General features: G+C 53.5%; 1 protein-coding gene across 1 annotated transcript in view; it reads right to left on the bottom strand.

Moving 5' to 3' along the window:
* Positions 1-482: 482 nt before the first annotated feature.
* Positions 483-12,134, bottom strand: part of MDGA1 (MAM domain containing glycosylphosphatidylinositol anchor 1) — a 53,357-nt gene continuing 41,705 nt past the window's right edge. Inside the window, exons 8-17 of the mRNA XM_006907303.3 lie at positions 11,175-11,471; positions 10,333-10,617; positions 8,512-8,663; positions 7,468-7,645; positions 7,212-7,235; positions 6,061-6,213; positions 5,592-5,726; positions 1,916-2,046; positions 1,587-1,695; positions 483-842 (exon numbers count right to left, since the gene is read on the bottom strand). Of these exons, the coding sequence (XP_006907365.1) occupies positions 751-842; positions 1,587-1,695; positions 1,916-2,046; positions 5,592-5,726; positions 6,061-6,213; positions 7,212-7,235; positions 7,468-7,645; positions 8,512-8,663; positions 10,333-10,617; positions 11,175-11,471 (1,556 nt within the window). The 3' untranslated portion in view covers positions 483-750. The remainder of the gene's footprint in view (positions 843-1,586; positions 1,696-1,915; positions 2,047-5,591; positions 5,727-6,060; positions 6,214-7,211; positions 7,236-7,467; positions 7,646-8,511; positions 8,664-10,332; positions 10,618-11,174; positions 11,472-12,134) is intronic.

The raw sequence follows: 12,134 nt of genomic DNA, 5'->3' as shown, positions 1-12,134 counted from the left end.
TGGGAGCAGAAGGTGTCAATCTTCAGACTGCCCAGGCTCAAGACCCCATCCTGGGTCCCTTCAAAGGGGGCATGGTGATGGGGGAATATGACATCCCAGGAACAAGTCAAGGATTCTGGGTGACCTGAGGTCTCCACCTTTTGGCCCTTGCCCTGGAAACAGTTGCGAGCAGCAGGTGCCTCACCTTCCTTGTCCCTGAATAGGAACATTCATAGAGTCACAAAGTCCCGCCTGGCCCGCTCTGACTCTGGTCTCCCACATCCCAGGGAGTCCCAGAGTCCAGCTAAGAGCAGGGTCTCTTGTCTCCTCCCCTTCTGGTAAAGCCACAGGGCTGGAGCTCAGCCTTAAGTTAGGGACGGAGGAAGGGCAGGAACACGCCACAGGTGCAGCCAGGACAAGGCCTACATGGTAACGAGGTTCCTGCGGTGGCAGACGCCATTCAGGTGAGTCCCCGTCTCTGCAGTAAAGAAGGTGCTGGCAGGTCGAATAGAAATTTGTGCTTTAATATATCTGTGTGTGTGTGTGTGTGAGTGTGGGTGTGTGAGTGTGTGCGTGTGTCGAACGACTATCTATAGGGCCTCAGCGCCGGGCCTCTGTCCTTGTTCTCGGCTCATCCTCGCAGCCAACACAGGCCCCTCTCCCCGGTGGGCCGGCCCTGCCCCGGGCACCCCGGCTGGCGGGGGTCTGTCTTTGGTACGATGCGGACACTTTGGTGTGCCAGGGGCGGGGTGGGGGGCCACGCAGCTTTCATCATCTCTGCAATGCCAAGAGGAAGATGGCCATGGGCCCCCAGAGCCGTGGGCAGGGCTGGCAAGGGACTCCACTGCCAGGCATCACCACCACTGCAATGGAGAGAGAGGAGAGACAGACCAGCGCTCCGGTCAGCTAAGCAGGGCCAGGGAGTAGAGGGCAAGCAGGCAAGCCAAGGGAGGGCTCGTACTCTGCCTCTCTCTCTGGGGGCCTGAAGGTGAACAGACACACTCATCAGATGTGAGGTGATGTGGTGTGGAGGTGACTCAGCCTGCTGGGGTCCAAATCCTGGCTCTGTGGCTCACTAAGTCACAGAGCAATTCATTCAACCTCAGTGGGTCTCAGTTTCCGCCTCTGTAAAATGAGTCGAGTAGTAAGAGCTACCCCAGAGCACTGCTGTGAGGGTCGAATGAGCTGGATATACAGTTGGATATACAGGTTTTTGTATTTTGCTTAGTACAAAAACCTGTGTATCCATGATGAGCTCATTCATCATGAGCTATTATTACTGCAAACACCCGGCCCCAGGGGTGAAAACACATTCACATCTGGATCCACACACCCAGAGACATTACCCAGACACAGGCACAGGAGGCACTCTGGTACATTAACAGCTCGGCAAGCTCATAGAGGCAGGGTCTGGTCTTCTTATTGTCCTATATATGCCCCATAGCCTGAGCTGGGCTGGGGCCCGTGTCCACAGTCACCGACACACATAGCCTGTCAGCCAGCCACTCTGTACCCAATTCAGACACAAACACTCTCCTTACCCTAACACAGGTGCCCACCCAAATAACCCCCATAGATTTGCGCCCCCACCCCATTCCCGTCTTCACCTTTATTGGGATCCATCTGCTTCCGGGGACATTCTCCCTTCTTCAGTGTGACATCGTCTATGGCAATATCCCCCAGGTAGCCTGAGCCTCGAACCCCCTCAAAAATAATCTGGAGTGGCATCAGAAAGCAGGGAGCAGGCTTTGGGGTGGTTCTGCCAGACAGACTCCACCCCTCAGTGCACCTGGGAGCTCCCCCATCCCACACCCTGCCCGCTTCCATCCTCGGCTCTCAGGAACAAGCATTGAGCCTTCCCAAGTACTTCCTGGCCAGAGCAACCACCTAAGAGCTGGGAGAGCCTGTGAGGGGCCTCTGGGCCTGGCAGACTCACCTGGAAGGGCCCATTGGGGTTGATGGGCACATGTGCCTGCTGCCACACGTTGCCCTTATTGCCACTGAGGGACCAGGCATGCGTGTCCAGAGCCCCTTTGTTCCGGGACCGCACCAGGAGGTTGAGGGATCCTGTGGTAGGTATGAGGAGAGTGGGGCAGTGATGTCTAGTCGAGGGCACACTTACCCTTCCTGATTCACCAAGCCCTTCTCTTTCGCCACTGCCCACAGCGCTGTCCCTGTTGGATGGGACCTTCTCCCATCACAGACTGGTTCAATGTCCCATTTTCCCAGGGTAGGGGTTGGGGAGAAGGGTGGAGTGCAACATGGGAAAGAGACAGACAGCAGCAGGGCTGTACTTCATCAGGACAATTTGCAACTTTTCTATCATTTCTTCCCTTCCTTCTTAATCGGTGAATCCCCCGCCCTCCAAACACACACACAAACGCGCGCGCGCGCGCGCACACACACACACACACACACACACACACACCCCACCCTCCCTCATCTAGACAGAGAAGTTGTCCTAGGGTGGTAGGGCCTATGTCTGAGCACACAGCAGGATTCCAAAACCCTCAACACATAGTCCTGCCAGTACAAGATACGTGGGATGATTTCTGGAGGTTCAGGAACAGACTTAAAATTTTTTAAATATTTAGATATATGTTTTAAAAGAGGTGAATAAAGCTAGTCCTTCAAACCCATGATTTATCTAATATTGATGCTTAGGATGAAGCTAAGAAAAGAAGAATGAGCTGATTTAAAGAAAGATATTAGTAGAGGTGTGACATAGCCATGGTAAAAATAGTGAAAGTGAAATTTTGGAGGCATTAGTCTGTGAGTGCTGAGCCCATCTGCCCACAGCCACAGAGCCTGGAGTTCTGGAGGGACTGAGGGGCATTGGAAGAGAGGGAGGGGGTCATGGCTTAACTAAGAGCACCCAGGCAATGTTGTGCCCCTTCCCCAGTTCTTCCAGCCTTCCTTAAGCCCCCAGTGACATAAAACACCTGGCTCAGAGGGAAGAAGAATCAATTTAGATGGAGCCTGGTGGCTGACATTTCCATGGCACTTCCTACAGACAAAGCCATACCATCTGTGACACCAGATAGACAGACCCCCCTGACGGGGAGAGCCACCACATGTTACCTGCTTGAGATGAAAAGAGTTGGCTTGGACCAAGAAGAGGAGGAAAAACACAAGTTCTGGGGACAGCTGGTGCCCAGAACTGCCAGGTAGGGTGAAAAGGGAGGGGAGAGGAGGAACCAGGACAGCAAGAAATAACCTCTTCTCCAGCAGCAGACCCAGACCTGGGTGGGGGGCCCTTATCAGCAGATGGGGCCATGAGAAGGCTGCAACCCACACCCAGTGGGCCAGGAGGTGCCACACTGGCTTTGGTAAGGCCCAAGATTCAATGCCTTCCAGGCTCTCCACCAGCCCCAAAGAAACCTCTTTCTCTTCCCCCTCCTGCAGACCTTCCCTGTCCCTATCCCCTTGGGGTCCAACTTCAATCCCCATACCTTTTCTTCCTCCCATACCACGTGCCCCAAGGACCCTAATGGGAGAAGCCCACTTTTTCACTGCTCAAACAAAAACTGAATCTCTGCTCTCTTCCCTGAGCACCCCTTTAGCTCCAAGATCTCCCCTGCTCAGGAGCTTCCTGACAACCTCTCACAGGGGTCAGCCAAGGCCCAAGACCTTCATCCTCCCATCCTGCCTTAGAGGCCTGCATTCTTCTTTATCTTCCTTACCTCCGCCAAAGCCAAATGGAACCACATGCTGGAGCCTAGATGTACTCCAGTTTTCCAGCCTCTGGGCTTTTACTCAGGCTGTTCCCACTGCTTGAGATGCCCTTCCCTACCACATTTCCCTGACTAAATCCTTCCTGTGCTTCAAGGCCTCTCTGAAACATCACCTTCTCCAAGAAGTCTTCCTAGGCTTAACCTAGAAATCCTCTGTATGTTCTGGTAATTCTGAGTCCTTAAACTGCAGCTCTCCAGGCCCAGCCCACTCTCTGCTCAGGGGCGTGGCCGTTATTGGGATCCATATCTTCTCCCTGTTTGACTCCTCAAGGGAAAGTCTGCATCAAGTTGCTCTCGGTTCTCGATAATTAAATGGTGAATGAAGAACTTTTCACAACTGTCATCAGGACTTTCATAGAATCTCAAGGTTAAAAGTTACTTCAGGGTGCATCAAATCCAGACCTCCCTGTCATTCATTCATTCATTCATTCATTCAACTAATTGAGCACCGCTATGTGCCAGGCACTGTTCTGGGCACTAGAGATACATTAGTGAATAAGACAAAGAACCCTGCCCTCCTGGAGCTTATGCTCGATTGGTAGTAAGCATTATAAAGAAAATAATGCAGAGAAGGGAATAGAGAGTTATTTCAGATGGGGCTGTCAGGGCTCTCTCTGGGAAGACGTGAATGAGGGGAGCGAGAGAATGTTCCAGGCCAGGGAAACATCATGAGCAAAGGCCTCTAAGGCAGGGAGAGCAGCAGAAAATGAGGCCAGAGAAGCAGGTAGAGTGCAGATCAGGCATAGGAGGCCTGGAGAAGATGATGATGGAAGGGGACAGAGTAAGGGAGTAGCATGATCTGGACAGGGGTCACCTCCACAGCATACTTTCTGGACAGACCTCCTGTCCAGGGACAGTAAAGCCCACTCTTTGGCTGGGTATTTCTGATGCTTACTGGGTCTTCCTCAGGTAAGAATCAAATCTGCCCCTGGAAAGCTTTCACTGACTTGTTTGTTCCACTGCCTGGGGAACACTGAGAAAGCTCTGGACCCCAGACTGCTCCCAGGTACGCCGGCATCCCAGCTCATAAGGTCTGATTTCCCGGGGCCCTACTGGACCCAGTGTGCTCCTCTTGGCAGCTGGGTCCTGTGTCCCTCCCAAGCTGGGGATAAAGTGACCAACTGTCCCAGTTTTCCTGGGATGTGGGGTTTTTAGCGTTAAAAGTGGGAAAAGGTGGGGCAAAGCAGAATTGGTTTGCATTAGTTACTCCAGCTGGGGAAGCCAAATGGCAACAAAAGGGCTGGTCACCCACCCCACCTACTCCAGCTGTCTTGGCCCCTATCCTTCTGCTGCAGGCATGTGTCACAGTGGCCACTAAATCCTATCTGGTGCAATTAGTTGTTTCATGTCTATCTCTGTCTGTCTCTCCAACTTGACTGCAGGTGCCAAGAGGATGGCAAACTTGTCCACCCCTTTTACTGCAGCACCTGATGCATGGCACAGAGCAGGAGCTCTGGAAGTGATAGCTGCACTGATGAGTTCACTGATTAATGTGACATTCCTACCAGTGCCAACTCTTTCTAAAAGGCATTCCTTAAGTTCGTGCCCACACTTAGGAAGCAGAATTTCCTCCCACCGCTCACAAAGCAGAACCCTTCCAACCCTTGTTCAGGGTTTTGAGGGAGTCAGTCAGACTTGGGTTGCTGTGTGGTCTTGGGCAGATGCTTAACCTCTCTGATTTATATGGTAACACCTCCCTCACCTGGCGGTTGTGAGGGATAATGAGACTACAGATGCAGAGCACCCAGGATGTCACCTGACACCTAGCAGGCACTCCATTCATGCAACCTCTTAGCTGGTCCCTGGCCTCCTGTGAACCACCTCTCCCCTCCCCTCCCCCAAATACACTAGGGCAGACTACCTGGTCCCCTGACTCACCAATGTGCTTCCCATACATGTGGTAGAAGAAGGAGACACAGTAGAATTTGGCGCTGGCATTGTACAGGGGACTCACCAACCGTGCACGGTCCCCCAGCTCCCGTGGCCTTGATGTCTCAATGAACATGTAGTAGCCTGTGGGGGAGTGGGAGATGCGCCAACAGCCTCCTCCTCAACCCACCCAGGTCTCCTTCCACCTGATTCCTTCTCTGCCTTAGTCTCAACTGCCTGAATCCCAGATGCCTCACTCCCTCCCACCTCATCCTCCCTGCCTCACAGCACGGGAGTCCAGGCCAGCCTTCATCAGTTCTTAGCTCTACTGAATTTCTTCTTCTTCCTGATTCTCTGTGTCTCCCCCTCAGACTGAGGCTCCTTGAGGAGGGGACTGTGTTTCTCCATTAGACTGGGGCTCCCCAAGGCTAGAACCCTGAAGCAGTCCTCCATTCCTAGAAGCAGGCCAAGTTCTCACCCTCAGGGGTGCCGCTGATGTCAGTGGGGGGACCGGTGTTGGGAGAACGCTTGGGGTTCTGGGTGAGGGCGTTCTGCCGTGTCCAGTCAAAGTTGTCTGTCAGGTCCTGGGTGTAGCCACAGATCTTCTCATCCTCAAAGTGGCAGGTGTTGTCTGCATTGGGGTGGGGGATGGGGATGAGACAAAAAGGTCAGTCTTCTCAGGCCCTCTGGTCCAGCTTTGCTCTCCCTGGCCACCCCTGAGGCAGCTCCCAAGCATCTGGGCAGTAGGCCTAGGATTCCAGGGCTTGAGAAACCAGGCTACAGGGTTCTTGATTAACGTGTTCCCAGAACAGGACTTCTTAGCCTTTTTTGTGCCACCACAGCTCCTTCTGGCATCTAGTGAAGTCTAAGAACCCCATCTCAGAATAATGGTTTTAGATGCATAAAATGAAATATAAAGGATTACAGAGGAAATCAATTATACTGAAATAGAGTTGTCAAATATTTTTAAACAAATTTGTGGGCTTCTTTATTATCTAATTAAATCACAAGATCTAGTGTTAGGTCTAATAACTGCAGTAGTTTTGAAATACTAATGAATGTAAATGACATTTAGAGATAGCTGCAACAACTTTAAGGTGATGTGAAAACATCAGATTTCTGATGACAAAGTCACAAGTACTAATTATACTACTGTGCTTGGTTGCCTACATTCATCACTGAAGATGTTACATTTCTGCTAGAAGTCAGGGAAAATAAAGAAGTAAGTGTATGCCCTTGCAGATTCCAGATTCAGACTCCCTGAATTCTACACACAGATTCTTTGGGGGTCCATGGGTCTCAGATTAAGGACTCCTGCCCCAGGGAACAGGGCATATGAATTGGTCTGGCCTTCCTTTTGGAGATAGTGAGTGATGCTGAGTGATGCTGAGTGAAGATGAAAGGCCCTGAGTTAGAGACATCCTCCAACTCTACCCCTGTCCCCACCTTTAAGCCCCAGAATAAATCCTAGATGCAAACATCTCCATGCCTAGCCCTGCTCCCTTCTGCTTCTCCTTCCAGCTGCTGGCCTCACCCCATTTTTCTCTGAGTATCTTTTCGGATCCCTTCTTCCCACCAGGGGAGTCTTCGTGTCCCTAAGGGGAAGAGATTTGGGTGGGGGTATCTCACCTGATAGACTGGGAGAGTTGATGGCTGAGAAAGCAAGCAGGAAAACCAAGTCAGAATCAAGTGGGGCTATGCAGAGGGTGCCGAAGGTTAGAACTAGGGTACAGGGTCCTCAGAGCCAGGACTGGGGGCTAGAGGGGCCTGGCCTGCAGCGACACCACACAGTGGGAGCCCCAAGCTCAGGAACTGTGTGTGGTGGGTGAAGGGGGTTCCCTGGGCATAAGAAGGGCACACTCTTCCCACCACCACCACCACCTACGTTCTGTATAGTGGATGATGCGGGAGGCCATGTCACCAGCCCCAAAGGTGGTGTAGGGCGTGAGGCGGATCTCGTAGCTGTGGGGCACACGGAGGTCAGTCAGGATGTACTCCAGCAGCTGTCCCTTCTCCACACGCCGCACTGGGATAGCTTTCACCATGGCATTGTGCTGATTCAACTGTAGATACAGGGAGTCCCCAGATGCTTTGCAGGCCACGCCCCCCACTAGAGCACCAGCCCAGGCCCCGATATGACTTTGGGGGTCAGCATCGAGGAGCAGAAAAAGCAAAGGACTAGGAAGCCAGGCCCTCAGTTTCCTCATCTGTGGGATAGAGCAATCACCTGCTCCATGCCTACGTCCGAGGGATGTCTTAATAATAAGAGATAGCAATACATATTGAACACTTAATATATACTAGGCACTGTTCTAAAAGCTTCGCAACTAGTAACTCATTTAATCCTTAAAATAATGATCCCATGAGGTAGAATATCATAACTTTACCCCCATTCTATAGATGAAGAGACTGAGGCCAAAATGATGTAGCTTGCCCAAGCTCATAGAAAGATAGATTCCAGCTCAGGTAGACTGCCCCAGAGTCACACTCTTACCCTTTGCCTAACTGCCCCCTGGCCTGGGCAGAACCACATGGAATTAGACAGGACATGAGACCAGCATAGTGGCTCTGGCCTCGCATTCTAGAAACTTTGTGGGTGAGTCTTAAGCTCATGCCTTAAGTTTCTGCCTTAAGCTTCTGACATAAGAGTAGATTCTGTGTTTCATAAGCGGAGCTGGCTCTGCTCCTCTCCACCTCCACTGACCCGTGAGCAATTCTCAAGTCTGTGCCCAGAGCCTGGATCCAGAAGGGTCAGACCCCTATCACCCTCCAGCTCCTGCTGCTGTGTCCAGAATACTTCCTCTCTGGCACTGAAGAGATGTCTTTAAGAAGCATCAGTGTGTCCCATCCCCATCTCCAACCCCCTCCCCTGGCTCAATGAGCACTTCCAGGGTCAGCCAGCATCTGAGCCCCATCCCCCTTGGCCCACCTGGCGGACACTGAGTCTGTAGTTGAGCACAGGGTCAACAGCGTCAGGATCCCTCTGGGTCCACTGCAGCACGTAGGAGTAGTTCTTGGACAGCTTGTGGCTGCGGGTGGGGTTGGGGGTGTCGAAGTAAAACTCCGGGCTGTAGGCTTTGGCTGAGAGGGCGGGGAGGGGTGCATGGGGCCATGGAGGGTGGGGAATGGGGAGAGACACAGAGAGAGAAGATGTGGGAGGAGACAGGATGGGGTAGAACAAAGAGAAGGGATGGGAGAGATAAAGAGAAGGGAATATTGTAAGGAGAGGAGATGCGGGAGGAGATTGGGGAGAAGCCAGGTGAAGTAAGAGGGAAGGTGGGAGATGGAGAAAAGGACGATTGGGAATTCCAAGGGGTGGTGTCGGTGAGAATGGAGTGGAAAGGCCAAAGAAAAGAGAGCAAAGAGAAATTTGGGAAGACAGAAACAGGATGTTACAGAAAACACAGGGAAAGAAGATTGGGCAAAAGACAGGAAGAAGGGTCAAGGAAGGATTAAGGTAGAAGAGAAGAGAGAGGACAAGAGAAGAGAAAGGACAGGGATAGAGTGAGGCAAAAAGGTGGGGAGACAGGGAAAGCGAGGGAAAACAGGGGAGAGGGGAAGGAGGTGGGAAATGTCACAGGGGCCTCTGGTTGGTAGGGCTGGGGAAGCGGCCAGTGACCTGTGGTGCTAGGCCCCTGCTGTTGAGTGAGGGGATCCAAACAAGAGCTAAAAGGGTACCCAGTCAGTCAGGAGCTGTTGGGAGAGCTGAGGGTGTGGTGGAATCGGGGACAGGCATGCCTGGGGTTCTTCCCAGGGTGCTGTCACCAGTCTGACAGGGAACAGCTCTCCCCAATGGAGGAAAGAGAGACAAGGGTTGGCTACCCCGTCGACCCCTGTCTGTTCCCCTCGCCCCTCATCACGACCTCCACCCCTTCCTGACCCACTCACTCCCCGTCTGCAGCCCCAAACAGCCCACTAGGAATGACTTCATGAGGAGATAGGGCTAAGAGGGATTTCTGGGCACCGAGAGGCCTGAACCTTTATGGTGATAGACGGCTTAGGAATGTGCTCTGGCTGCCCCATCACCACCCAAGAGGTTCCAGAGACGCTACTGAGGGGAGTCTTTGCACCCCTAAACTACAACTCAGGCCCCCCACTTTGGGACTACGGTCTGGAAAGAGGAGTCTCTGGGGCCAAGGATGAAGGAGGAGGGGCTTGAAACATGACGCCTGAGATGAGGCAGTACCCAGGGCTTGAGTGGGCGGGTTTAAACCTGGTGTGGACCGGGATGACACGGGGCCTTTTACAGAAACAGGTTGAAGCGGAGAGCTGGGATTGGACAAGGTTGGAAGGGGTGGAGCTTATGCCTTGTGTAGGCGGGGCCTAGGAGCCTTTAAAGGGAAGAGTCGAGACCTGGTTTCTGCAGTGCTAGTTGGGTAAAGCCTAGGCGTGGTGAAGGAGGAGCTTGAAGCGGAGGCGGGGGGCGTGTCAGAGTCCAAGGAAGGGGGCTGAGCTAAAACGGGCGGGGCTTAGGACAGGTATAGGCAAGCCTTAAAAGGAGAAGGCCTAGACCTAAAATGAGCATTAGTGGAGTGGACAGGGCTGTAAGAGGAGGTCGGAGGTGAATCCTTGTAGGATGGGCGGGATCTAGACCTAGCAAGGGTGAGGCTTAGAAAGGCAGGGGCCTAAACCTGATATAGGCGGGAGAAAGGGGGCGGGGTCCAGCGGGGCGTGGGCAGGGCTGGAGTTGGGGTGGAGCTTGGGCCCAAGTGGGCGTGGTTGGGTGGGGCGGGACCCGTGGGACGCTCACCCGAGACCTGGAAGAGGCAGGTAGCCGAGCCCACGTCGTTGGAGATGCTGCACTCGTAGCTGCCGCTGCTGTCGCGGGTGACAGCGTCGAGGTGTAGCTCGGAATGGTCCAGGGCCTCGGCGGCGACCGGGACGTTGGGCGGCGGAGGCAGTAGCTGCCCTTTGAAGCGCCACAGAGCAGAGGCGATGCGCTGGGGGCTGCCTCGGAGGAGGGAGCAGCGCAAGAGCACCGGCCGGCCCAGAGCCTGGCGCACATCCTGGGAGCTGGGCTCCACCTCCGGCGGGACTGGGGGCGGGGGCGGCGGTCAGCGGGGCAAAGGGCATTCTGAAGAGTAGCCCCAATGGAAGAGGCGATGCGCTCTCCCTTACTCCCGTGCCCTAAGCCCGGAAGGGCCTCAGGGCGAATACACATTCACAACACGCTCATGCAGTAGCCACGCTCATATCTCCCCGAGCTGCAGCTTAAGTACCCCCTCCCGGCCATTTCTTCCAACCATGCTTCCCAGACTGGGCCTCTACTCATGCCTCAAATGGCCCCCTTACCCCTATATAATGAAAAGCAGCATAACGTCGGGATTTAGAGTCTGATCCCTGGAGCTAGATGGAGTAGGTTCAAATCCCAGCCCCTTTTTTTAATTGTGAGAACTTACACAAGTTACTTAACCGCTCTGTGACTCGGTTTCCCTATTTGTAAAAATATGTCAAGGAGTGTTTAGAGATATCAGCAACAGGTAGAGGGGTTTGGTTGGACTGGGGTGGGTGAAAGGGGGAAGAGGGGGCAGGCCTGGTTGAGAACAGGAGGGACAACTTGGGAGGTAGTCTGGGTAAGACGGTGGGACTCACACTGCACGTTCAGTTGCACCTGGGCCTCGCGCGGGCGCACGTTGAAGCCATTATAGCGAGCTGTGTGGCAGCGGTAGGTCCCGCTCATGTCGCGGTTCACGCGCTCCAGCCGCAGCTTCCCGTCCGGGGTCTCTTCCAAGGGTAGCCCCGAGGGCAGCAGCGCAGCCTCCTTGTCCACGCGGGACCAGAGCACCGGCGGCCGCGGCTTGCCCCGCACCTCGCACTGCAGCTCAGCGGGCGAACCCTCACGCACGGTCACCACAGCCCTGCCCTTGGGCACACTGATGGTGGGTGGCACTGCAGGGGGGTGGAGGGGTGGGTAGGAGCAGGGTTAGAGCTCCCCCCTCCCCATCCCCCGGGGCCTCCGCTCTGTGGCTTCTGCTTCCAGCCTCCTGGTGCGAGCCTCCCTTTCCCATTCCAGACGTTTCACAGATTTTTCAGTATATCCGATCAGAACTCACCTCCTCAAATCCTCTCCACCTCCTAGGTCTCTACTTCAGGCTCTTCCAGCTCAGAAAGAGAGCTGAAGTCTTCCTGGCCTTCTTTCTCCTTACCACAACACTACTATGTTTTGGGGATTCCACCTTTTAAACAGTTTTACTAAATATTTCCTCCCTCCATCCCCTCTCTCCTGCCCTTTGGCCCTGCTCTAGTTAAAGCCTCCATCTTCTCTTTCTGGACTGTTACCACAGATGGATAGTCTGTACCCCCAGCATCCTTACCCTTTCGTCCAAAGTAATAAAATATCTGAGTTTTAGCAGGGCATGCAGCCAGAATAAAGACTGTATCTCCCAGCCTGCCTTATGGGTAGCCGTAGCCATGTAACTAAATTCTGGCCAATGGGAATGTAACAGGAAATAAGGGTCTTTAAAGAAAGAGACCATGTCCCTCTTTTCCTCCTTCTTACAGGCTGGAATGCAGGTTGATGACTGCAGCTGGAACTGCCATTGTGGATGAGGT

Source organism: Pteropus alecto, unplaced genomic scaffold (assembly GCF_000325575.1).
Source record: "Pteropus alecto unplaced genomic scaffold, ASM32557v1 scaffold202, whole genome shotgun sequence".
In the NCBI taxonomy this organism is placed as follows: Eukaryota; Metazoa; Chordata; class Mammalia; order Chiroptera; family Pteropodidae; genus Pteropus; species Pteropus alecto.
This window is presented reverse-complemented; position numbering and strand designations above follow the sequence as displayed.